This window comes from Hemitrygon akajei, chromosome 18, assembly GCF_048418815.1.
Source record: "Hemitrygon akajei chromosome 18, sHemAka1.3, whole genome shotgun sequence".
NCBI classification, from domain to species: domain Eukaryota; kingdom Metazoa; phylum Chordata; class Chondrichthyes; order Myliobatiformes; family Dasyatidae; genus Hemitrygon; species Hemitrygon akajei.
This window is the reverse complement of record NC_133141.1, coordinates 35,475,326-35,500,403: the sequence shown is the minus strand read 5'-3', so window position 1 is coordinate 35,500,403 and position 25,078 is coordinate 35,475,326. Positions and strand designations below refer to the sequence as shown.

Sequence of the window (25,078 nt, the reverse complement as noted above, 5' to 3'; positions counted from 1 at the left end):
ATCCCTCTCAAATGCCATCTGCGTAACTCAGTCAATTCCAGCATAAGTTTAAAAAATATATTTAGTCAAATACAGAAAATCGAAGTAAAACAGCGTCATTAGTTAAACGAAATAATTTGAGTCAAATCTAGAAAACTTAAATGAAGGAATGTTTACTGTTTAATCAGAGTCGTCAGGCTTTAACAGCAGAGCGATGAACTTAGATAGACTCCAGAAATGAGTTTGAAAATAATTCTGGATCATCAATAGAGTCATAGGGTGACGGGCCCTTCGGTCATCAAGACGGTGCCGGCTATCATTCTGCCTAGACACATCGACCTGCTCCAGGACCATATCCCTCCCATCCATGCACTTATCCAAAATTCTCTTAAATGCAATCGAATATCTATCCACCACTTCCGCTGGCAGCTCATTCCACAACTGAACGACCCTCTGAGTGAAGAAGCTCCGCCTGAGTCTCCCCTTAGATACTTCACCTTTCAGCCTTTACCTATGATTCACCCAACCTCAGTGGAAAATGCTTGCTTCCGTTTAGCCTATCTCTACTCCTCTTAATTTTGTATACATTTATCAAATCTCCATTCATTCACCTTCGCTCTAGCAAATAAAGTCCTAACCTATTCAACCGTTCTCTGCAGCTCAGGTCCTCAAACCCTGGCAACATACTTGTAAATATTCCCTGTGCTCTTTCAATCTTATTGATATATTTCCTGTAGACAGGTGACCAGAACTGCATACAGTACTTCATGTTTGCTCTAACTGCCGTCCTATACAACTCAACAAAACATCCCAGCTCATGTACTAAGTACTCAAATTTCTGATAATTAACCCATTTCTTTGCAAGGTGGAAGAGAGCTTGTAAGAAGAAATGATCGAAATTCAGAATGATGAAGACGCAAAAATGCTTTTCAAAAATGTCGGCTTTTGTAGTGTGTGGTACACGGTTACACCAAGTTTTCTGATCTTAGAAGACGATCCAAACTGCTCGTCATGGCGGACGGAGCGTAGGCACATAATTCTCCATAACTTCGGCCATCTCCAACGGGATCCCATCATCAAGCACATCTTGCCCTCCCCACCCCACCCCACCCCACCACCCCCATTACTTTATGCTTTCCGCACGGGTCGCCCCCTACGCGACTCCCTTGTACATTCGTCTCTCCCCCACGGATCTCCTTCCTGGCACTTATCCTTGCAAGCGGAACAGGTGCTACACCTGCCGCTACACCTCTTCCTTCACTAGCATTGAGGGCCCCAAACAGTCCTTCCAGGTGAGGCGACACTTCACCTGTGAGTCTGTTGGGGTCATCTGCTGTTTCCGGTGATCTCGGCTCGGCCTCTCGTATATCGGTGAGACCCGATGTAGATTGGGAGACCGCTTCGCCGAGCAGCATGCTCCGTCCACTAGAAAAAGCAGGATCTCCCAGTCGCCACCCTTTTTAATTCCACTTCCTATTCCGATACGTCAGTCTGTCGCGATGAGGCCACACTCAGGTTGGAGGTAGCCTCCAACCTGATCGCATTAACATCGATTTCTCAAACATTCGCTAATGCCCCCCTTCACCATTCCCCATTCCCTTTTCCCTCTCTCTCTCTCTCTCTCTCCCCCCCATCTCCTTAACTGCCAATCACCTCCCTCTTATGCTCGCACCCCTCCCCTTTCTTTCTTCCATGGCCTTCTGTCTTCTCCTATCAGATTCCCCCTTCTCTAGCCCTGTATCTCTTTCACCAATCAACTTGCTGGCTCTTTACTTTCCCCCTCCCCCCACCTCCCGGTTTCACCTATCACCTTGTGTTTCTTCCTCCCTTTCCCCACCTTCCAATTCTGACTCCTCATCTCTTTTTTTCTCCAGTCCTGATGAAGAGTCTCGGCCCGAAATGTCGACTGTACTCTTTTCCATAGATGCTGCCTGGCCGGCTGAGTTCTCCAGTATTTTGTGTGTGTTTCTCTGGAACCCAGGTGAAGCGGAGGGAGCTTGGCCATTGCTCTGGCCACTAGAGGCGCTGTTCGTTTTGTATGCAAGTTCGTTTTATGCAAACGCCACTTCCAGTTCACAAGCTGTTTTTTTAAACATCTTTTCCTGAGCGGGTTAATATGCATTTCGACTTGCGGCAAACACAGGATAAAGACATCCATCTCCCTCCACACTTCATTTGCCTTTGAAACAGCAATATCTGTGAACTTTAAGCTTTCTTAATATAGGTAAACATTTAGTCTATATTATGAAGGAAATATTATGTATATCGTTTTTCGCTTTTGAGCTATCGTTGCGCCTCGAATTCACTTTAGTCTACGGCATAGCTATTGAATATTGGGCATGCATGATAATTGTGAGAATTATATTAGTATATTCAGGCGTGCGACGATTATGTATTGAATTTAATACATGTTTACTTAACTTTCTGCAGTTTCACAATGCTTTTCATTGAAAACCCTGAAGAAAGCTTCCGGCTCGGGTGATTTATGAGAAGGTGTCTAGCTTTGAACGGAACTCACTGCGAGGGCAGTAGAGTGAAAAGATAATTTGTCTTCAAAAGCATTGTCTTTGAGACGTGATTCAACGCCGTATGCTTTCGATCCCGACGACGTCGATCGCTTCATCCTGGAACCCAGGTCAGAGTGAGGCGCATGGATCGCGTCTTCGCGAAACTCAAGCAAAACCACGATTAACCTAGCTGCAGCACGATCCCGCGCCGAAGCTGAAGCGCCAAGAATGAGAGCGGAGTATGTTACGTGCAAAGTTAAAATGCTGATGGGAAAAAAAAACTGGTTTAAACATGGAGGAAGCTTGTATAAACGTGGGAGTGCGCTCAAGGAGACTGCATTAGCAGAGGCAAAGGTGAATGAAGCAGCAGCTGACTTAGACGGTGGTGGCCGTCTCTGGGGAAGATGACTGAAGAACTGATCAATGGTGCAAGGCTTCTAATCTGTCATGGTTGCTCAAGAGGATGAAATCAAAGCAGCTTCCTGTCTGCTTCACACCAAATGTTTGCCCAGTCCTCCTCCTGAACTTGCATCCGCTGCTTCAGATAGAGAAATGCCCATGGTCACCAAACTTGGAAACAGATGGGTCTTCACCGCTTAGTAAGAGCACTCCAGGGCTAAACAGTGTACTAAGAGCATCAGTGGCTCACCTTTCAACAGAAGCTAACACAAGCCTCACTCGCTCCACCAGGTTGTGGTGATAAATCGCCATTGAACAATATCTTGAGTGGGATGTTGAGTCTGGCCAGAGAAGGCCTGAGGCAGAGTCAGTCCGAATCTAGACAAGACAGTCATCCAGAGAGTAGTGGAAAATCTGGGGAGAGTAGCGAGGACTGGAGAAACAGTAACAAAATATTGCAGAATATGGATGGACACAGGGTGCAGCAACCTCCAGCGGTCTCCATGAAACTGAGCGAAGAATCTATAACACTTCAGAAGAATTAAAACAAGAGACCGCTGTAAATTCAAGCCCAGAGCCTTGGGCTGCTGTTTCCAGCACACCCGTAGATGTATTTTGATTATTGTTCATTGTTATTAAGCTATCGTTGCGACACGAGTTCACTCTAGTGCACGGCATAGCAAAAGAATGTTACATATGTTTATTACCTTGTTTTATCGTTGATCGTGAGAATGTCAGTACATTAAGGCGCGCGACGATTCTGTATTGAGTCTAACGCGTTTTACAAAGGTTACTCATTAAAAACCCTGTCGAAAACTTCCGGCTCGGGTGATATTTCATAAAGTGTTTAACTCCCTTTCTAGCTTTGTATGCAGCACACCGAGGGGGCAGAAAGAGAGGTTGAAGAGACGCCTGAGGCGGACATCAAGCCAAATTAAAGCGTCGAAACCCGAGAGTGGGAAAACCCGTCCCATCTGACTACGTTTGACCCGCTACAATCATCTGGCAGGGGTCTTGGATTCTCGCCGCTATGTTCGGGAGCAGATCAGCTTTCTGGGCCGGCTGCACTCGCTTCAGCGCTGAACTGACTCAGCATTTGGACTCACTTTCGGGGACTCTGCAGCCCACGCTCTCGGTATTATTACTTTTTTATTTGCATCATTTGTCCTCTTTTTCATATTGGGCGCTTGTCAGTCTTTGTTATGTTCGGCTCTTTGTGGATTCTTTTCTTTGTTTTCTGTAGGTACCTGCAAGAAAATGAGTCTCGAGGTTGTATATGATAAACATACTTTGATGACACATTTAGTCTGAACTTTGAACTTCCAGGCACCCACCGTTCCCTGGAAAACTCCCACACACAATCCCTTTGAACTACATTATCTCACTATAGTGTTGGATACTTCGACACTGAGAGCGAGGATGGTTTGGATATAGACACCTGCCATCTACCCTGTTTATAATCACGAAACTTCGGAGTGCCACACAGCTGAATATTTCGGAATATAATCTGTTTTACCGATGGAAAGCCCAATACTAGAGCGAAATCCATATAGGTATGGCTAGCAACTAATGTCCTGCCTCATGAAGTACCAGTACTGGAACTCTTCACTCATCAACGTGACTATCAAGAAAGTCGCAGTGAATATGAAAAGATTGCACAAGTGAAATAGAATACAAAAGTTCCTCTAACCGGTTTCCCTGTCCCAAAGGGTAAGTCAAATCATGTTGATACAGCAGACAGCTATATCATGCCACATTGTGATCTGTCCTCCACCTCCACCGAATCCCCATGGACGTCGTCTCCGATCGAGGTCCCCAATTCATCTCGCAGGTAGGGAAGGCCTTCCATCAAGCTTTATGTGCCTCGGTCAGCCCGTCATCCGGCTTCCACCCCCAGACGAACGGGCAGACGGAACGGGTCAACCAGGACTTGGAGGCGACGCTACGTTGTTTAACAGCCAACAACCTGTCTACCTGGAGTGACCACCTCGTGTGGGTTGAGTACGCCCACAACTCTCTGGTTAGTACTGCCATAAGAAGGTCTCCCTTCGAGTGCTCCCTTGGGTACCAATCCCCGCTGTTCCCTGCACAAGAAGAGGAGATTGCAGTGCTGTCTGTTCAGGCCCATATCGATCGGTGCCGCAAGGCTTGGGAGGACACACGCTCGGCCGTGCTCAGATCAGCCGATCGCAATAGGAGGATTGCTGACCGACACCGGACTCCTGCGCCTGAGTATTCACCTGGGCAGATGATGTGGCTTTCATCCAAAGACATCCCTCTCAAAAACGAGCCTAGGAAACTCGACCCTCGTTTCCTGGGACCTTTCGAGGTCGAAAGTATCATCAACTCTACAGCAGTCCGACTTAAACTACCAAGATCTATGCACATCCACCCTACTCTTCACGTTTCCCAATTAAAGCCACTTTCCGTCAACCCCCTTGTGTCCTCCGACCGAAACCCCTCCACCCGCCCGGATCATCGACAACCATCCGGCATACACTGTCCGGCGGCTATTAGATGTGCGCCGTCGGGGCAGGAGCCTCCAATACCTGGTCGACTGGGAAGAGTACGGCCCAGAGGAGCGTTCCTGGGTTCCCCGCTCCTTCATCCTGGACCCCGCCCTCATCCAAGACTGTCATAGTCCCGTCTGGCAATTCCCCATCTTGCTATTACCTCCTTAATTGGGCCTTAATCCCCTCGTCTGATTTTCAATCATTCCCAGTTCCACTAATTACCGCAGTTAGTTGGTCGACTCTGATGTGATTCTGATTCGTTTCCTGGTTCCTTAGGACTGGCAGTTCTAAACTCCGCATCAGTTCCTGGATACTCTACGTAAACCAGGCGATCCTCCTCAGAGCTTGAGAAGGAGAGGATTCGCGGGCTTTTTTCAGTTTTTCTAAACGGCCAACCAATTGGGAGCGGAGGAGCTGAAGACCGCAGGTCAGCTAGCGCACTATAAAAGAAGTTTCGTCTAGCGAAGCAGCCTTCGTCGGAGTGGACTGAGTCAGAGTGGGATGGCTTTGGCTCAGCTGGCTTTGGTGTGAACAGGCAGAGGCGAGGGTAGGTTCCGGTAAGTTGTTGTTGATTTTTTTTCCTCTCATTCAATTTCATTTTTAACTAGTAAGTTTAGAGAGAATGCCAGGCAGGATGTTGGAATGCTCCTCTTGCAGGATGTGGGAAGTCGGGGAGACCTCTGGTCTCCCTGACAACGACACCTGCAGGAAGTGCATCCAGCTGCTGCTCCTAACAAACTGCATTAGGGAACTGGAGCAGGAGCTGGAATACCTCCGGATCATTTGGAAGAATGAGGAGTTTATAGATAGTAATTTCAAGGAGGTAGTTATGCCAAAGGAGCAGGGCACAGGTAATTGGGTTACTGTCAGGTGAGGGAAGGGGAAAGGGCAGGCAGAGCAGGGTTCCCCTGTGGCCATTCCCCTCAACAACAAGGATACCGATTTGGATGCTGTTGGGGGGGGGGGGGTGACTTACCTGGGACAAGCTGCAGCAGCTGGATCGCTGACACTGGGTCTGGTTCTGCAGTGCAGAAGGGAGGGGGGCAAGAAGAGGAGAGCGGTAGTGATAGGGGACTCGATAGTTAGACGGGAGGTTCTGTGGTCGTGACAGGGACTCCTGGATGGTTTGTTGCCTCCCGGGTGCCAGGGTCAGGGATGTCTCTGATCGCGTGCACATCATTCTGAAGTGGGAGGGTGAGCAGCCAGATGTCATGGTACACATCGGTACCAATGACGTAGGAAGAAAGAGTGAGGAGGTCCTGAAGAGTGAGTACAGAGAGCTTGGTAGGAAGTTAAAAAGCAGGACCTCAAGGGTAGTAATCTCAGGATTGCTGCCTGTGCCACATGCCAGTGAGGGTAAGAGTAGGATGCTCTGGAGGATGAATACGTGGCTGAGGACCTGGTGTAGGGGGCAGGGTTTCAGGATCATTGGGACCTCTTCTGGGGCAGGTGGGACCTGTACAACAGAGATGGGTTACACCTGAACTACAGGGGGGACCAATATCCTTGCGCGGAGGTTTGCTAGTGCTATTGGGGTGGGGGGGTTTAAACTAGATTTGCAGGGGGATGGGAACCAGAGTGCCAGAGCAGATAGTGGAGTGGGGGTGAAAATAAGTGATGTTAAAAGTTCATTCAAAGTCAGAAATAGAAGGGTTGTGTATGATGGCAATAATCTTCTGAGATGTTTCTGTTTCAATGCCAGGGGTATTGTGGGGAAGGCAGATGAGCTGAGGGTGTGGATTGACACATAGAATTATGACATTATAGCCATTAGTGAAACTTGGCTACAGGAGGGGCAGGACTGGCAGCTCAATGTTCCAGGGTTCCAATGTTTCAACTGTGATAGAGGCAGAGGGATGAAGGGTTGGGGGTGGCATTGCTAGTCAGGGAAAATGTTACAGCAGTACTCAGGCAGGAAAGATTAGAGGGCTTGTCTACTGAGGCCATATGGGTGGAGCTGAGAAACAGGAAAGGTATGACAACATTAATGGGGTTGTATTATAGACCACCCAATAGTCAGCGAGAATTGGAGGAACATATCTGCAGAGAGATAGCTGACAACTGCAGGAAACATAGTTGTGATAGGAAAGGATTTTAATTTTCCTCATATTAATTGGGACTCATACTGTTAAAGGTCTAGATGGGTTAGAGTTTGTAAAATGTGTTCAGGAAAGTTTTCTAAATCAATAGTTAGAGGTACCAACCAGAGAGGATGCAATATTAGATCTCCTATTAGGAAACAAGTTAGGACAAGTGACGGAAGTACACTTTGGGTCTAGTGATCATAACGCCATTAGTTTCAAATTGGTCATGGATAAAGATAGATCTGGTCCTCGGGTTGAGGTACTAAACTGGAAAAAGGCCAAATTTGAAGAAATGAGAAAGGATCTAAAAAGCATGGATTGGGACAGGTTGTTTTCTGACAAGGATGTCATTGGTAAGTGGGAGGCCTTCAAAGGAGAAATTTTGAGAGTGCAGAGTTTGTATGTTCCTGTCGGGATTAAAGGCAAAGTGAATAAGAGTAAGGAACCTTGGTTTTTGAGGGATATTGGAAATCTGATGAAGAAGAAGAAGAAGAAGAAGAGAGAGATGTATGACAGGTATAGGCAACAAGGAGCAAATAAGGTGCTTGAGGAGTATAAAATGTGCAAGAAAATACTTAAGGAAATCAGGAGGGCTAAAAGAAGACATGAGGTTGTTTTGGCAGTCAAGGTGAAGGATAATCTTAAGAGCTTCTATAGGTATAGTAAGAATAAAAGGATAGTAAGACCAAAAGGATAGTAAGGGATAAAATTGGTCCTTTTGAAGATCAGAGTGGTTGGCTATGTATGGAACCAACAGAAATGGGGGAGATCTTAAATGGGTTTTTTGCATCTGTATTTACTAATGAAACTGGCAAGGAGTCTGTGGAAATAAGGCAAACAAGTACTGAGGTCATGGAACCTATAGAGATTGAAGAGGAGGAGGTGCTTGCTGTCTTGAGGCAAATCAGAGTAGATAAATCCCTAGGACCTGACAGAGTATTCCCTCAGATCTTGAAGGAGACTAATGTTGAAATTGCAGGGGCCCTGGCAGATATATTCAAAATGTCTGTATCCATGGGTGAGATGTCAGAGGATTGGAGGATAGCTCATGTTGTTCCGTTGTTTAAAAAAGGCTCTAAAGTAATCTGGGAAATTATAGGCTGGTAAGTTTGATGCCAGTTATTGGAAGGAGTACTAAGAGATAGGATCTACAAGTATTTGGATAGACAGGGACTTATTAGGGAGAGTCAACACGGCTTTGTGCGTGGTAGGTCATGTTTAACAAATCTATTAAGAGTTTTTTGAGGAGGTTACCAGGAAAGTGGATGAAGGGAAGGCAGTGTATGTTGTCTACATGGACTTCAGTAAGGCCTTTGACAAGGTTCTGCATGGGAGGTTAGTTAGGAAGATTCAGTTGCTAGATATACATGGAGAGGTGGTAAATTGGATTAGATATTGGCTCAATGGGAGAAGCCAAAGAGTGGTGGTGGAGGATTGCTTCTCTGAGTGGAGCCTGTGACTAGTGGTGTGCCACAGGGATCAGTGCTGGGTCCATTGTTATTTGTCATCTACAAACATTTGTATATCAATGATCTGGATGATAATGTGGTAAATTGGATCAGCAAATTTGCTGATGATACAAAGATTGGAGGTGTAGTGGACAGTGAGGAAGGTTTTCAAAGCTTGCAGAGGGATTTGGACCAGCTGGAAAAATGGGCTGACAAATGACAGATGGAGTTTAATGCAGACAAGTGTGAGGTATTGCACTTTGGAAGAAAAAACCAAGGTAGAACATGCAAGGTAAAGGGTAGGGCACTGAGAAGTGTAGTAGAACAGAGGGATCTGGAAATACAGATACAAAATTCATAGAAACATAGAAAATAGGTGCAGGAGTAGGCCATTCGGCCCTTCAAGCCTGCACCACCATTCAGTATGATCATAGCTGATCATCCAACTCAGAACCCTGTACCTGCTTTCTCTCCATACCCCCGATCCCTTTAGTTCCCTAATTCCCTAAAAGTGGCGTCACAGGTAGATAGGGTCGTAAAGAGAGCTTTTGGTACATTGGCCTTTAAAAGGTTGAAAGAGTGCAGAGAAGGTTTACAAGGATGTTGCCGGGACTTGAGAAACTGAGTTACAGAGAAAGGTTGAATAGGTTAGAACTTTATTCCCTGGAGTGTAGAAGAATGAGGGGAGATTTGATAGAGGTATATAAAATTATGATGGGTATAGATAGAGTGAATGCAAGCAGGCTTTTTCCACTGAGATTAGGGGAGAAAAAAACCAGAAGACATGGGTTAAGGGGGAAAAGTTTAAAGGGAACATTGGAGGGGCTTCTTCACACAGAGAGTGGTGGGAGTGTGGAATGAGCTGCCAGATGAAGTAGTAAATGCAGGCTCACTTTTAACATTTAAGAAAAACTTGGACAGGTATATGGATGAGAGGTGTATGGAGGGATATGGTCTAGGTGCAGGTCAGCGGGACTAGGCAGAAAAATGGTTTGGAACAGCTAAGAAGGGCCAAAAGGCCTGTTTCTGTGCTGTAATGTTCTATGGTTCTATGCTAAACCTTGTCTGCGTGTAAAGGTTCTCCTGGATACGGGTTCCCCGTTCGCGATGGTGTTAACGCCTCACGACGTTGCCTCCGCTCCTGTGTCCTGCACTTGGGTTCGTCCTCAGCCTCGTCCTTGCAACAGCTCCGTCCTCTCCCTTAATTTTAAAGCTGCACCATCAGAAGGCAAAGAGGAAATAGATGATCGCGCAGTTCTCGTCGTGGATGCTGAGTGGCTATGCTGCTACGTGTAACTGACATTGATTTCTTGAACAATATTCACATGTAAATATCCATTCCTCCCGGTGGTTTTCTGTTATAATTGTCCTCCTTCTATTGGGAGTTGCTATAGTTTTTTTCCCCAGCTTGTTAAATAGTTAAATACATTTTCTGTAAAAACTGACTTTGCTGCACAGTATTTTGCTGAGGCATAAATCTTCCGCGCCACCTCAGATTGGCACAACAGTTTAAATGTTTGCTGAACACATGAAGAGAATAATACTGATTGGATCCTGCATGACAATTTTGATTCCAACATCGTTATTCATCATTTGGTTACTGCATGCTGGTGTGAGTCTGCCCGTACATGTGGAGCATATATGACATGCCATACGTCAGTTCCATGAGAACTCTAGGTTGCCTACCTTTGCTGCTATCACTTGCATAGCTCCAGAACAAAGTTGGTGGCAGTAGCCCTGGAATTCATCTGTAATCCTGATGAAGGATCTCAGCCCGAAACATCGACTGTACTCTTTTCCATAAATACCGTGTTCCTGCAGCATTTTGTGTGTGTTGCTGGAATTTAACTCATTTGGACTCATTGGACTGGTGTTACGTACCCCGTAACTGGGTCACTTACCAGCAAAGATAGAGAGGTCCGTTGAAGTCTGATGGTACTATTTTTCACAGTATTTATTGATAAAAATACACAAAAATAATATCAATGCAAACATACAGATAATATACGTCGTCAATACTAAATCTAAAAGTGCGGGTATAATAATAATCAATAAGAAATAGCTCTATCGTTGTCTAGGGGATAATGTATTGTCCAATGGATATATAAAAGTCACTTTAGTTCATTCAGGCTGCAGCCTTTGGTTGGAGTCAAGAGAGAGAGATTTTGGAACTTGCCAGAGTTTTCTTTTTTATGATGTCGATTCTTCGAAATGTCGTGGGTGTCCTTTTCCTTTTTAGCTAAGCTGTTCTTCCGTGGTCAGTCCCGCCAATCCCAGGCAATGGGAAAGGACGCACGCGGGCCCCACCGGCTGTCGCTATTAAACGCTGTCACGGGATTTCTAGCGTTTTTCCTGGTGCGCCTAAAGGGGTTGTTCCCCAGACCCTCTTTTATCCTTACTCACGGGGTCTCAGATGTCAATCAGGTTGGGATGATGCAATCCCTCAACCAGCCCCCTCTGATCATTCCCTGAGGGGCTTCAATGAATAGTACAGTACTCAATACACAATTCCGTCTCCAAGAGACAATGGCCGTTATCCGTGGCTTTGTATCGCAGAGGCCAGGACACATTCCAAACGTCTCTCTCTCATTTCCTGGGTCTCCTGGCCTGAATTAATAGCAATCTTGCGATTCTCAAAAAGGAGGGGGCTACTTTGTACCCTTCGGCCCCTCAGAGTTGGGGCACAGGCGTAACACTGGTATTTGGACTCATACTTGGACTGGTATTTGGACTCATTGGGAGCTTAGAATGTTTTTATCTCTTACCTTGATTCTGTGGGTAGTTAGTGAGCGTTTGTGTAATGTGATGGAAGAGATTGAAATGTCATTGCATTTCATTTTTCAATCTTTTTATTGATTTTCAAATAAAGAATATACAGATCAGAGAAGGAGTTTAGCAAACATAATGTAAGAGACATATAAACAGCAATTATAAAACTGTTTTTATTATTGAAATTTGACAAAGGTTTTAATTAAGCAAGTGTGGAAAATAAATCTTTTGATTATTAATGAGAAAACAGACTTCCTCAATAAAGAAGAACCGTAATTCACAACACACGGTAGTCTTGATATTCACAACACTTTATTGTATTGATTATGCTCGATATTGGCGATACTTTATTGTATAGATTCTGAGCCACTTGCCACCCCACCCCCATGGTGCATTTGGCACATTATAATTCTGAAATTGTTCACGTACCTGTTTGTCAGGTATGAGCTTTCACAATGATCTCAGAGAGTGCTTTATTACACCTTTCTCAAGATGTCATGGAGAATCTCGGGGCTTGCTTATCTATGCGTTTGCACTCAGTGATAATGAGCTGTAAATAGGTTGCCGCCCCTTAACTCATTAAGGTTGCCGCCCCTTAACTCATTAAGGTTGCTGAGATCAATTGCAACATGGCTAATAAGGGCTGATAGAATTGAAGCCAAGAAGAAAGATAAGCATTTAAATGGCGCCATTATCACATTTCTCAATGTTTTCTATACGTATTGGAGGTGCAATTACTTCTCATGAAGACAAATGCAGTTGCCAGCATCCTAATCAGTTAATGTATTTAGATAGTGTAGGTTGAGGGAATTGTGTTCACCAGGACACTAGAATCGCCACCAGTCAAAACTCTTGACTTCTCTAAGATTGATGTCCTGCCCAACCATTACTTTTCTAGAACCAGCCTAGATTATGTGTTCAAATACTAAGCATAGTGCTCATACCACAGCCTTCAAACTTCCAGAGAATATGATCAATGGGTTATTTTGTATTTACTTTCCTTGTTTTTCTCCTCTGATTCCTACCCAATGTCCTCCTGTTCCAAAATGCCAAAAGAAGAGCTGCATCCACTTGGTGTTCATAAGTAGCCAGAAAGAGCACCGATATGGTTTTCTCTCCTGTTGTGTGGAGCCCTGGGGATCCACAAAAAGGGAAATCATGTTGAAAGATCAGAATCCTTCCAGCTAGATGCTCAGTGCATTGGTGCCAGTCTTCAACCCATGAACCACAATAATCCAACTACAAAGCCCCAGAATTCGATACTTGTGCTTATAGTTTGACTTTTGTGGGCTGGTGGTTTGGGGAGAAGCTGTTCTGAGCACTGCACTGCAAATTCATGGATGAACAAATTAAAAAGAGATCCATCAATATTTTGTTTGGCAGTGGCATCTTTAAATATCTGTGAATTAATATTACTATGAAGGATCACAATTAGATTTTTTTTTAATTGGACATTCCTTTTGGTAAGCCTTCAAGCTGTGCTGCTTTACATTTTTAATAAGACAATCTTAAATAATTATTTAATGCTTACTGGCATTAGATGATTGTAACTTTTTCACCAGACACTGAACAGGAATCAAGAGAAGAAAATGCTCTATTACAATAATTCTGAATGAACTACATTTATCTTTCAGTGGGCTAAATCATGAAATAACCACAATTTGTTCGGTGTCTGAAGAGATGGAAACATGGTCAACTTCTTCGACATATTTTTTGGGCAAGAATTTCACAACATTGGTTTCTAAATGATACATGAAACGTTTTTGCATAAAGTTGTAGAAGATGGGATTCACGATGCAGTGAGAAAAGGTGAAGCACTTGCCCAAATCATGAAGTAATGAAATTACAGTCGCCATATTACAGTTTGTCGACCAATCCACTGCAGAAATGAATGTGGTTATGTAAAAAGGTGACCAACACAACATAAACACTATGATATAAACAGATATTAATTTACTGAGCCGAATACTTTCTGTGTCATGGGAGGCTTTGGAGGCTTTTGTAGTCAAGATATTACTCACGATGATGATGGGGAAGGGGATAACAAACCCACAAAATGTGACAAAAAAATTTGCAATATTCCAAGAGGTGATACCATCTACGAAGCAGATTGTATGCCAAGATTCAGAAATGTCATAAAGGAAATAATGTGGTATGGATAATACCACAGCAAGAGTCCACAAACACACACACACCAGCCAGCGCATGCGTCGATCCCTTGATCCTAGAGCTTGATCTGGGTATCGCAGTGAGAAGAATCTCTCAGTGGTCATATAGGTTAAGAAAAAAGAGCTGCTGTACAGATTAACACAATACAGGAAGGCATCAAGTTTACACAGAAAGTTGCCCAAGAGCCATTGGTAATTGTGTGAGATCTCCATCACCCTGAATGGGATGGTTAAAACTGCACCCATGTCAGCAACGGCTAAATTAAAAACATAAAAGTAGCTTGCTTTCTTGGCCTTTTTTATCTTCCAGTTTATCCAAAGGACAAAGGTGTTCTCTACCAGACCTGCTATAAAAAATAATATGTATATAATTATTAATGAACTGTCCAGTATGTCATAATCCACATTGATGGAGCAGGAACATTCGTCACCAAGGCAATGATCGTTGCTGTCATTGTACGCGATGTCACTAGGTATGATCACAGTTAACTCCTCCATCAGGGACCTGCGGATATGAGAACCATTATTAGAATTAGATTGAATAAAGTATCCATTCACAGCCACAGAAAATGGCTCAGCCCTTTGCTCTGCTACTATCCTGTTTTAAGTACAGTACAGAACACTAGCAGAATTAAGTACGGAGAGATTCCTTCACTAATGTATGATTAAGTTATCTTCAGAAACTACTTTTTCTTTTAACAAGGCTCTGCCAATTACTACTTGTCCCCAAATGAACACCACTTCCAAAGGCAAAATGAGTAATTAAATTGTATAGTCCCCTGGTGAACATTCAAGAGCAACCCATTTTTGAGGGGAATTTCAGATTCCCATTATAACTATGTGAAGGATTGCTAATGTTCTTTGATCTCCCTTTACAACTGTCCCAGACCGTGCCACACAACTCAGCAGGTAAAGGCAACTCAGCCTTCCATTATTGGAGTATAAAATATTATGGAGTATAAAACTTAATGCTAAAAACTATGGTGTGTTGGTATATGCTAGGGAGAGGTGGCTGGGAGCGCGCCAGCTGTGAAGTTGCTGTGTAACCAAAACTGTGTGAAATGCTAAAAGACAATGATGTGTCAATATATGCTAATCAGGTATCCAATTGAATGTAGAGACAATATGTGTTAATGAAAAGTAGCTCAGGGATATTTTGCTTTGAACATGTCGGCTGTGTAACTAAAGCTATGTAGGAGACAAGTTGTCTGCTGTGTAATTAAAACTATATAGTAAATAGTAACGGATGTACTGTGATATGCACCGCTTGGATATGTTAATGCAGCTAAACCAGGTTTGCTTTAAAAAGCGGCTGGGTCCGAAAATCGGGAGGCATTCAGCGACTAGCTCAATGACTGTCTCAACTTTGATTTGCAAATTAAAGTTTAACCCTTCTTGAAGAATTTTCTGCGTCTCCTGGTCATTTGAAAAGCACGAAAAACCACGACATAATTGGCGTCACGAACAGGACCGGATAGAGACCCGCGGAAGGGAAACGGCAGATTGGGAACACTTCCCAGTCCTCTAGGGACCCCCACAAGGCTAACAGAATTAAGGGTGCACCCAAAACAAAAGGAAAGCGCTTTTTGCGACAATTTGGACTAAGAATTCTGTTGGCTTTGAGGAGGTCTTGGAGTCTCGGAAGTGTGGAACCGCTGCCAAAGGGTCTCTCCGGTCCAAAGAATCTGGCAGAATTGGGGGTTAACGGAGGAGGCTCAGAGGATTGCTCAAGAACACTGCAGTGAGGGTAAGTACAAATAAGTTAATACATTAAGAAAAAGTCCTCGCGGTTACCGCCTTAAGAGGAGAAGGGTCTGCTCGGGCAAGGTGTTAGAATAGGTGTAGAATTAGAGTAAATAATATTATCCAGTAAACAACCTGTGAATCTCTGAAATACATTAACAAGAGAGAATAACATGACAGGTAAAGGAACAGCAGTAGAGATTCTGAGCAAAAAATTCCCAGTTTTTCAAAATGAGATCACAAAAACTTCAGAAAAATGGGAAAAAAGAACCAAAAACCTGGTCACAAAGTGGCCAAAAGAAGGAACATTTGATGTAAGTTTGTGCGAAGAAATGGAGGAACTAACTAAAAAGTACAAATCAAAAGATAAATCTAAGAAAAGGAAGCAAAAAAGAGAACAAGAAATGGAAGTGCTAAAACTCTTTAGAAGGGAGGGAGAAAGGCTGAGGAGGACAGGTAGAATATTGATTGCAAGTGAGAAAGATACAGAGGTCCTGGAGAAACAGCCTGTTAGAGAGAGAGAGAGAGAGAGAGAGAGAGAGAGAGAGGAAGGTACAGTGAGAGGCTGGCTTCAGCTCCGTACCCGGATGCGAAAGAAACAGAAAAACCCCCTCCCTATAATGAGGAAGGAACCCCTAAGCAGTGCCCCCTGCTAACGGGAACAGTAAACATGCAGGGAGAAGTACAGGTTTGGGATAATGAGGAGGAGAAAAAACAATATGAGAAGGAAAAAGCGGCGATATGGCAGGAGATACAGGCAGAAAAGATAAAGATAGAACAGGTACAGAGAGAAATGCAAGAACAGATTGAACAGAGGAAATACTTGAGAGAGGAAAAGGAGTATGAGGAGTATTGGTTATACCATAGAAATAAACAGACTAGAAAAGAGAGTGGCTCATTGGAGGAGCAAGAGTTAAGTGGAGAGAGAGAGGATGCTAGAATTTATGGGGAAGAGGTAGGGGGCAGAAGCCTAGAAGGACAGAAGGAGGCAGTAGGGGAGCGGCTCGCGGAAGTAGAGAGAGAGTCACATAAGTTACAAAAATGGGATTACCAGGAGAGATGTGAAAAATATTCAAGGGGCCAACTAGGTATTGAATCAAGACAGAAAGGAAGGACTCCACAGGGAGATCGAGGGAAGAGCAGAACCCCGGAGACATTTGTGTGGGAGGCAGTAAAGACATACCCTGAGACAGATGGGGAGTCAGGGGAGGAGGAAAGCCAGGGCAGGTGGGAAGGAGGAGGAAGAATGATGCCGTTGTTAGTTAAAGGATCAGGACAAGTGCAGTATATCCCTTGGGGATCCCAGGACCTAGAAGGGCTGAAAAACACTCTGCCCAATTTACATGAAGGAGCAGGGAAATGGATTAGAGCCTTTGAGGAAGAAACAGCAGGATGATTATTGGCTATGGGAGATTTGAAGGCACTGTTGATAAGGTTGATGGGAACCTCCAAATTTAACGAACTAATGGAAATGGCTGGCATAGTAAACTCGAACGACCCAAGAACTGATGGAGACGGGTTTGACAGAGTGAGGCAGAGGGTATGGCAGGCCCTCAGAAAGCTTTATCCACCCAAAGTGGACCCCAAAGCCTTAAAAGGGGATCCACTGGGAGACACTGAAAACCCAGCAGCCTACGTAGAAAACCAGTTGAAAAGGTGGAGACTGGAGACTGAGCAAGAGGTGGAGAACAGCGTATTTATGACCTCACTGTTCTGACATAGCATTTTGGATGCAATGCCGCCACAAGTAAAATCCAAACTGGAGGAGGTGGTTGGGCTAACGTCAAAGACCCCACAAGAATTTAGAGACCACGTAGTCCATGCCGTTGAGAAATACCGGAAAGACAAACAAAGGTTGGCTGAGCAGCAGGAAGAGGTGCAAAGAAAGTTAACACAAATGCAGCTCGAAGAACTCAAAAAGAAGGAAAGAGAGAAAAATAAAAAGATGCTGCCAACAACCACCGGTTCGAGTACAGCCATCGAACTGGACAAAACACTGCTATATGGAGGGACCAATCATACTGTAAGACAAGGGCTGGAAAACCCCATGCCAATAATTAACTTTGAGGGAGCATCCCCACAAATGTTCTATCAGGAACAAACTAAATTCAAACAGCCCAGACAGGACTGGAAGTCCCAAGGAGGGGGACAGAGGAGCTATGGGCAAAGGAGACCAGTGAGAAGACAGTGAGAAAGAGAGGTAGGGAGATTGTGCTGGGAATGTAATCAGCCAGCCACAGTATGCCCTTCACCTTCCCATGTCAGGAAAGTTTATTAAGACGGTAGGGTTCTCGGGAAAACACAGTTAACACAGTGCATGGCTCCAGTGCGGTTGAGAATGGGAAGTAAAGAAATTGTTTTGCCGGTGCTAGTACTTAAAGGAACTCCGATTAATTTGTTCTTGTTACGAAAACCCCGTAACCAGGTAACTTACCAGCAAAGATAGATGGGTCAGCTGAGTCGGATGCTACTATTTTCAACCGTTTTATTCAACAAGGGCACAAACGTATGGTTAATACAAAACATTCAGATCATCAAAACTCAATCTAAAACACCGGTGTAATAATAATCATTCAAAACACAAGCTCGATCGTCGTCTAGGGGTAATGTAGATTTTATATCGTTCACTGGATATCTAAAAGTCTTTTAGATCACGGCAGTTTCACTTAGTTGCCGGCGGAAGTGTCGCGTTGGTGCACTTTTAGTTAGAAAGACAGAGAACATGAAGCATTTACCCGACAGCTTTTCCAACCTGTAGGAGGTAGTCGGAAGTCTCGTTGGGGGAATGGACTCTCATCTGTGGCTTCCCCTGTAGCTAGGCCGTCTTCCGTGGTGAAGTCGCCAATCCCAGGCAAGGGAAGGACGCACACGAACCCCACCACCGGCTGTAGCTATTAAAACGCTGTCGCAGGATTTCTAGCGTTTCTCCTTCGTGTGTTTCCTTGGTGCATCTGAGGGTCCTCCCCTCAGACCCGCCTTTATACTTCTTCACGGGATCGCAGGTGTCAATCAAGTTGCAGGTAATGCGATCTCTCTCTCAACCAGCCCACTTTGCCCGAGGGCTTTTCAGGTGGTCTCCATGAGACAATAGTCAAAGTCACTTTTATTCTGCTTCTTGGGAGAACGTGGTCTTTCGCACGTCTCTCTCTCTTGGGTCAGTTGACCCCCCTTAACTAGAGTTCTTGCGATTTTCACAAAGGAGGGGGCCAACGGCATAACAGTTAGGCAGAGATGCCTTGTTGAAACTGGAATTAAAATTAGAATGCACCAGAAATGGGCTGAGTGTGAAAAGAGCAGGGGCTCAATTGATAGTGCAAGAAGACAAGAAGGCTAATGCCTTTTGGATAGGAGACATCGCAGATCAGATTCAGGAAACCTGGGAAAAATGGAAAAAGGGCGTGCAGGCTGTATTACCCAGGGCTGTAATGCCCAAATCTGAGCTACATTGTACAGTGATTTTTGATGAGACTCAGAACAGGGAGTTAGAGGAGAGATGGCGCCTAGAGGTATGTACCCAGCAGCACCTGGAAGGGGAGGCTGTGATAATTGGAAAGCAAGGGGCAGCTTTACAAGTTAAGTGGAACACCTTTTTAGAAAAATGGTACAGGATACCGGAGGCTGCGCCCCACGTAACGTTGTTGATAAATAAGGGATATCAGTCTAAAGACTTAGGACCTTTAGTTAAGAGTGCTGAAACCGTAACAGTGTGGAGGAAAATCACGCCAGAGGTGTGGATATCAGAAGACAACAATTGTATTAAAATAATGGTAAGTGTAGATATGGTAGGGACAGTGAGAGAGGTCGAAATAACTCCCCAACCACACATGCCCGTGCTGGGAAAGGAAAGAGGCCAGCAGAAAGATAAGGGGTCAGATGAGTTGCCGTCTATTCTGTGGTCACAGCATGACGCGGACGTAGGGAAAATAAAAACAGCTAGTCCGGTGGAAATAAAGCTGAAAAGGGGAGCAATTCCACCCAGGAGACCAAATACCCTCCCACCAGAAGCAAGTTACCTTTCAGTGATTGATTCGTGTTCGGCTTTCTTCAGCATTCCTCTGGCTGAGCAATGTCAGTATTTGTTTGCATTTACCTACAGAGGCGCCCAGTATACCTATACCAGAATGCCGCAAGGAGTTGAACATTCACCACACATTTTTAATCAGGTATTGAAGGCAGACCTAGAGGGCATGCCATTGGAAAGTACATTGTTACAATATGTGAATGACCTGTTGATTTGCTCCCACAGCGAGGAACAATGTAAGCAGGACACTACAACTCTGTTAGAGAAGCTAGCGCACGGAGGACATAAAGTATCCAAAAAGAAACTGCAATTCTGCATGCAGCAAGTGGAGTACTTAGGCAGGGTAATATCCAAGGGAGTGAAGGCAATAGCACCAGATCAGATTGAGGCAATAGCTAAGGCCCCAAAACCCCAGACTGTAGGGCAGATGATGACATTTTTGGGAATGGCAGGGTACAGCTCAGATTGGATAGGAGAATATGCTGAGATTGTGGCACCTTTGAGAAAGATAATGAAAGAAGCAGGACATACTAATTTAAAGAACGGCTTACAGTGGAATGGAGAGGCGGAGATAGCTTTCAGCACTATTAAGCAGGAATTGCAGTCAGCACCACAAAGTAGCAGAACTGCTGGAAAAAGGGAAATTTGTGCTGACGCCAGCCAGGATAACAGCGTATCAGATGCTATTGACATTTCCTGACATAACTATACAAAGATGCACTACCAGTAATATAGCCGATTTTATCCCTTTAGACTATGAAGGAGAACCCCATGATTGTGTAGGGAAGACGATGGCATTCGCTGATTCAGCATATGCTCACGGAGTATGCCATTTGTTCGGGGCAGTGTGGACGCAGAGAGGTTTTTAAAAAAAAGTAGCGGAGATCCCATACAACATTGTCAGCAAATTCTAGATTTAATAAAAGCCATAATGAAACCTAAAGCATTGGCTATAGTAAAATGCCAGGCACATAAAAAGGAAAACGATGTAATAACAAAGGGAAATCAAGCTGCAGACGAGGCAGCTAGAAAAGCGTCTGGATGTACGTCAGCCGTCATTGCCCCCCAGGTAAGCCTAACTCCAGAACCTGACGTGGAGGACCTAATTGAAATACAAGGTAAGGCAACTTTGGCAGAACAGACAATGTGGAGAAAAAGGGGGGCCAAGCAGAACCCGGAAGGCTTGTGGAGCACGGAAGACGGTTTGTTGGTAGCGCCCACCCCTCTACTGACGATTCTGATTTCAGAAGCGCATGGGATGGACCATTGTGCAAGGGGGGAAGTGATAAGGGAAATAAGGTCACCTTTATTTACAGGCTTCAGTGGACTTCGTCTTATCACAGTGCGAGGTATGCGCACAAAATAATGTTCGGAAGGGAATTACAACCCCAATAGGCCACATTCCTGTACCTAAAGGACCATTTGAACATTTAGTGATCGATTACGTAGACATGATAAAGACAATGGTAAAATTCCTGACAAATGAAGTAATCCCCAGGTTTGGAATACCTACAGAAGTTAGTTCAGACAATGGTTCAGCTTTTATCCAGAAAGTGGTCAAACTGGTACTACAGGCGCTGAGGATAAAGTAGAGGTTTGGATGTGTATACCACCCTCAGTCGCAGGGCATGGTGGAGAGAATTAATGAAACCCTGAAAGCCAAATTAAACAAAATTTGTGCAGATACTAAACTTAATTGAGTCGATGCTTTACCGTTAGCATTGATGAGTTACCGCATGCAAACTAATCGAATAACATGCCTGACACCGCACGAGATGCTCACTGGGAAGCTATCATACCTGTGATTGGGGTAAGCAAAACTGTTGAATGGATAAACTATATATACTACAATCAACAGAGGTTCATCAACTACACCGATGATGCACTGGAGGCCTTAGGGCAACAGCTGGATGCGACTAGCAGGGTGGCGTGGCAACACAGACAGGTACTGGATTGGCTTTTGGCAGAGAAAGGGGGTGTGTGTGTAATGTTTGGAGAACAATGCTGCACTTTCATACCGAACAATACTAGCCCAGAAGGGTCTTTCACCAGAGCAATGGATAAGTTAAAGAATCTGCGGACGGAGGTCAAACAGAATGCAGGGTTCGGACATCAGTTCTTTGATTGGTTGGAAAGTAGACTCGGAGGATGGGGAGCATGGATGACTAAAATAGCAATACCTGTCAGTATTGTATTGTTGAGCTGTGCGCTTGTGCTGTGCTGTTTTCTTCCTTGTCTCAAATCTCTTGTAGTGCGTGCTGCAACCAAACAGTTTCCGATGCTCGTGACGATTGCTGAAGCTAGCGTAGTGGAGACAGAAACACCGAAAATGTATCGTTACAGCCTACAACACCTGCAGGATGCACAGGAGCAAAACGACAGTGTGGGAGTAGATTGTAAGGGCTTTTGAGTCTTTTTCCCTGTCTCAGGTACTAAGGGACAGGTTTTTGGCTCAATGGCCCAGGGTAACAGGGAGAGAATACTTCGAGGTCTCGGCGCAGGAAATTTTAGTTTAACCCGGAATTTGGGAATAAGTGCTTGAGCTCATTGGGGCTTTTGTGCGCAGACTCTTAGTCTTCTCTCCGTGTGAGTGTGAGACCCGGAGGGGTCTCAAAGGGGGGATATATTGGAGTATAAAACTTTATGGAGTATAAAACTTAATGCTAAAAACTATGGTGTGTTGGTATATGCTAGGGAGAGGTGGCTGGGAGCGCGCCAGCTGTGAAGTTGCTGTGTAACCAAAACTGTGTGAAATGCTAAAAGACAATGATGTGTTAATATATGCTAATCAGGTATCCAATTGAATGTAGAGACAATATGTGTTAATGAAAAGTAGCTCAGGGATATTTTGCTTTGAACATGTCGGCTGTGTAACTAAAGCTATGTAGGAGACAAGTTGTCTGCTGTGTAATTAAAACTATATAGTAAATAGTAACGGATGTACTGTGATATGCACCGCTTGGATATGTTAATGCAGCTAAACCAGGTTTGCTTTAAAAAGCGGCTGGGTCCGAAAATCGGGAGGCATTCAGCGACTAGCTCAATGACTGTCTCAGCTTTGATTTGCAAATTAAAGTTTAACCCTTCTTGAAGAATTTTCTGCGTCTCCTGGTCATTTGAAAAGCACGAAAAACCACGACACCATCTGGGTCTTTTATTTCAGCACCAAACAGGTTATTATAGTAGAAACATTGTTGGCTGTATAAGATCATAAGACCATAAAATATAGGAGCATAATTAGGCCATGTGGCCCATTGAGTCTGCTCCGCCATTTTGTCATGGCTGATCTGTTTTCCCTCTCAGCCCCAAAATCCTACCTTCTCCCCATAACCCTTCATGCCCTGATTAATCAAGAATCTATCTAACTCTGCCTGAAACATACCCAATGACTTGGTCTCCACAGCCACCTGTGGCAATGAATTCCACAGATTCACCACCCTCTGGCTGAAGAAATTCTTCCTCCTCTCCATTCTAAAAGGACAGCCCTCTATTCTGAGGCTGTATCCTCTGGTCTTAGACTCCCCCATCATAGGAAACATCTCCATATCCATTTTATCACGACCTTTCAATATTTGATAGGTTTCAATGAGGTCACCCCTCATTCTTCTGAATTCCAGTGAGAAGTGGCCCAAAGCCATCAAACATTCCTCATATGACAAGCCTTTCAATCCCGGATTCATTTTCATGAACCTCCTTTAAACCTTCTCCATCGTCAGCATATCCTTCCTTAATTTTTTGTATTTTCTCTCCATTTAGTAAATAGTCTACCCTTTTTATTCCTCTTACCAAAGTGCATGACCATACATTTCCTGACACTGTATTCCATCTGCCATTTCTTTGCCCGTTCTCCTAATCTGCCTAGGTCCTTCTGTAGCTTCTCCACTTCCTCAGAACTGTCTGCCCCTCCACCAATTATCTGCAAACTCTGCCACAAAGACATCAATTCTGTTATCCAAGTCATTGACATATAATGTAAAAAGAAGTCGTCCCAACACCACTAGTCACCGGCAGCCAACTAGAAAAGGCTCCCTTTATTCCCACTCTTTGCCTTCTGCCAATCAGCCACCACTTTATCCATGCTAGAATCTTTCCTGTAATACCATGGGCTCATAGCTTGTTAAGCGGCCTCGTGTGTGGCACCTTGACAAAGGCCTTCTGAAAATCCAAATTCACAGCATCAATCCATTCTCCTTTGTCTATCCTGCTTGTTATTTCTTCAATGAGTTCCAACAGATTTGTCAGGCAAGATTTTCCCTAAGGAAACCATGCTGACTACAAGTGCTTCCAAGTACCCTGAGACCTCATCCTTAATAATCGACTCCAACATCTCCCAATCACTGAGTCAGACTAACTGACCTATAGTTTCCTTTCTTCTGTCTCTACTCGTTCTTGAAGAGTGGAGTGACATTTGAAGTATGGACTTACTTCTGTGCTGAATGACTGTAAATCACAGCTTCACCTGGAAGGACTGTTTGGTTCCTGGACAAAAGGAAGGGAAGAGATAAAAGGGCAAGTCCATTTCTTGCAGAAACAATCATCCCTCTTTTTTTGACATATTTTCCTTTCATCAGAGTAGAAAAAGATTTCCACTATTTCTGCTATGACCAGCCCCCATCCCCTCAAAAAGAGCAAAAACAGGGTTCCTCTTGTTCTTACCTTTCCCTCCACCAGCTTCCACAATCAGTTGATCATACTATATAATTTCCACTACCTCCAGCAAGATACCACCAACTGATGCACCCACCCCTCTATCAGCAAAAGGACTGCTCCCTCTGTATAATGGTTCATTTCTTAAAATAGTCTGTGATGTAAACGACTGTCTGTATTAAATATGATCTTTAAACTATGTCGGGAATATGGAAAAAAGCAGAAAATGTTGGAAAGACTCAACAGGTGAAGCTACAACTCTGGCGTATGAGAAACATAGTTAATGCTTCAGGTTAATGGCCCTTCACAATTGCTCTTTGCTTCATCTTTCCTTCAAATCAGATAATTCTATCAAAGCTGAGCCTTGATTGCTCAGTTTTTGAGATCAGTGTAGATTAATGTACAGTTCTTAACTAAAACAAAATATAACTAAATTGATAGACTTTTTACTCATTACAACCTTGAAATGTCACATTGCTCACTTTTCAAAGTAATGTGGTATAGAGTTGTCACTGACCTGAATAAGTTTTCCTTTCAATCTGCTATGTGAGTTGCTCCAACACAGAAGTAATCTTTGCAAATGGTTGTGAGGTCCGATATTTATTGAGTTTTGAAGCAGGGAGGAAGGAATCTGAGGGGTGATCTTGTGGTAAACAGGAAACCATTGGAGCTAAACATAAGCTAAGCTCAAGTGGCCATAAGGTGTTCTGAGATAATGAATGTTTTGTTTGGCTTTTGCTTTGAAAGGTCAGCATCTTTACTTGCCCAAATGAGGCAAATTGCTAACAACTGGCTGAAGG

At 44.1% G+C, this 25,078-nt stretch overlaps 1 protein-coding gene across 1 annotated transcript; it reads right to left on the bottom strand.

The window, feature by feature from the left end:
- Window positions 1–11,761: 11,761 nt before the first annotated feature.
- On the bottom strand, window positions 11,762–24,851 carry LOC140741311 (G-protein coupled receptor 182-like). The gene is made up of 4 exons (XM_073071385.1): window positions 24,796–24,851; window positions 24,057–24,110; window positions 21,812–21,931; window positions 11,762–14,372 (listed from the first exon to the last, which is right to left on the bottom strand). The coding sequence occupies exon 4, from the start codon at window positions 14,363–14,365 to the stop codon at window positions 13,343–13,345; it is 1,023 nt and encodes a 340-aa protein (XP_072927486.1). The 5' UTR covers window positions 14,366–14,372; window positions 21,812–21,931; window positions 24,057–24,110; window positions 24,796–24,851; the 3' UTR covers window positions 11,762–13,342.
- Between the last annotated feature and the right edge of the window lie 227 nt (window positions 24,852–25,078).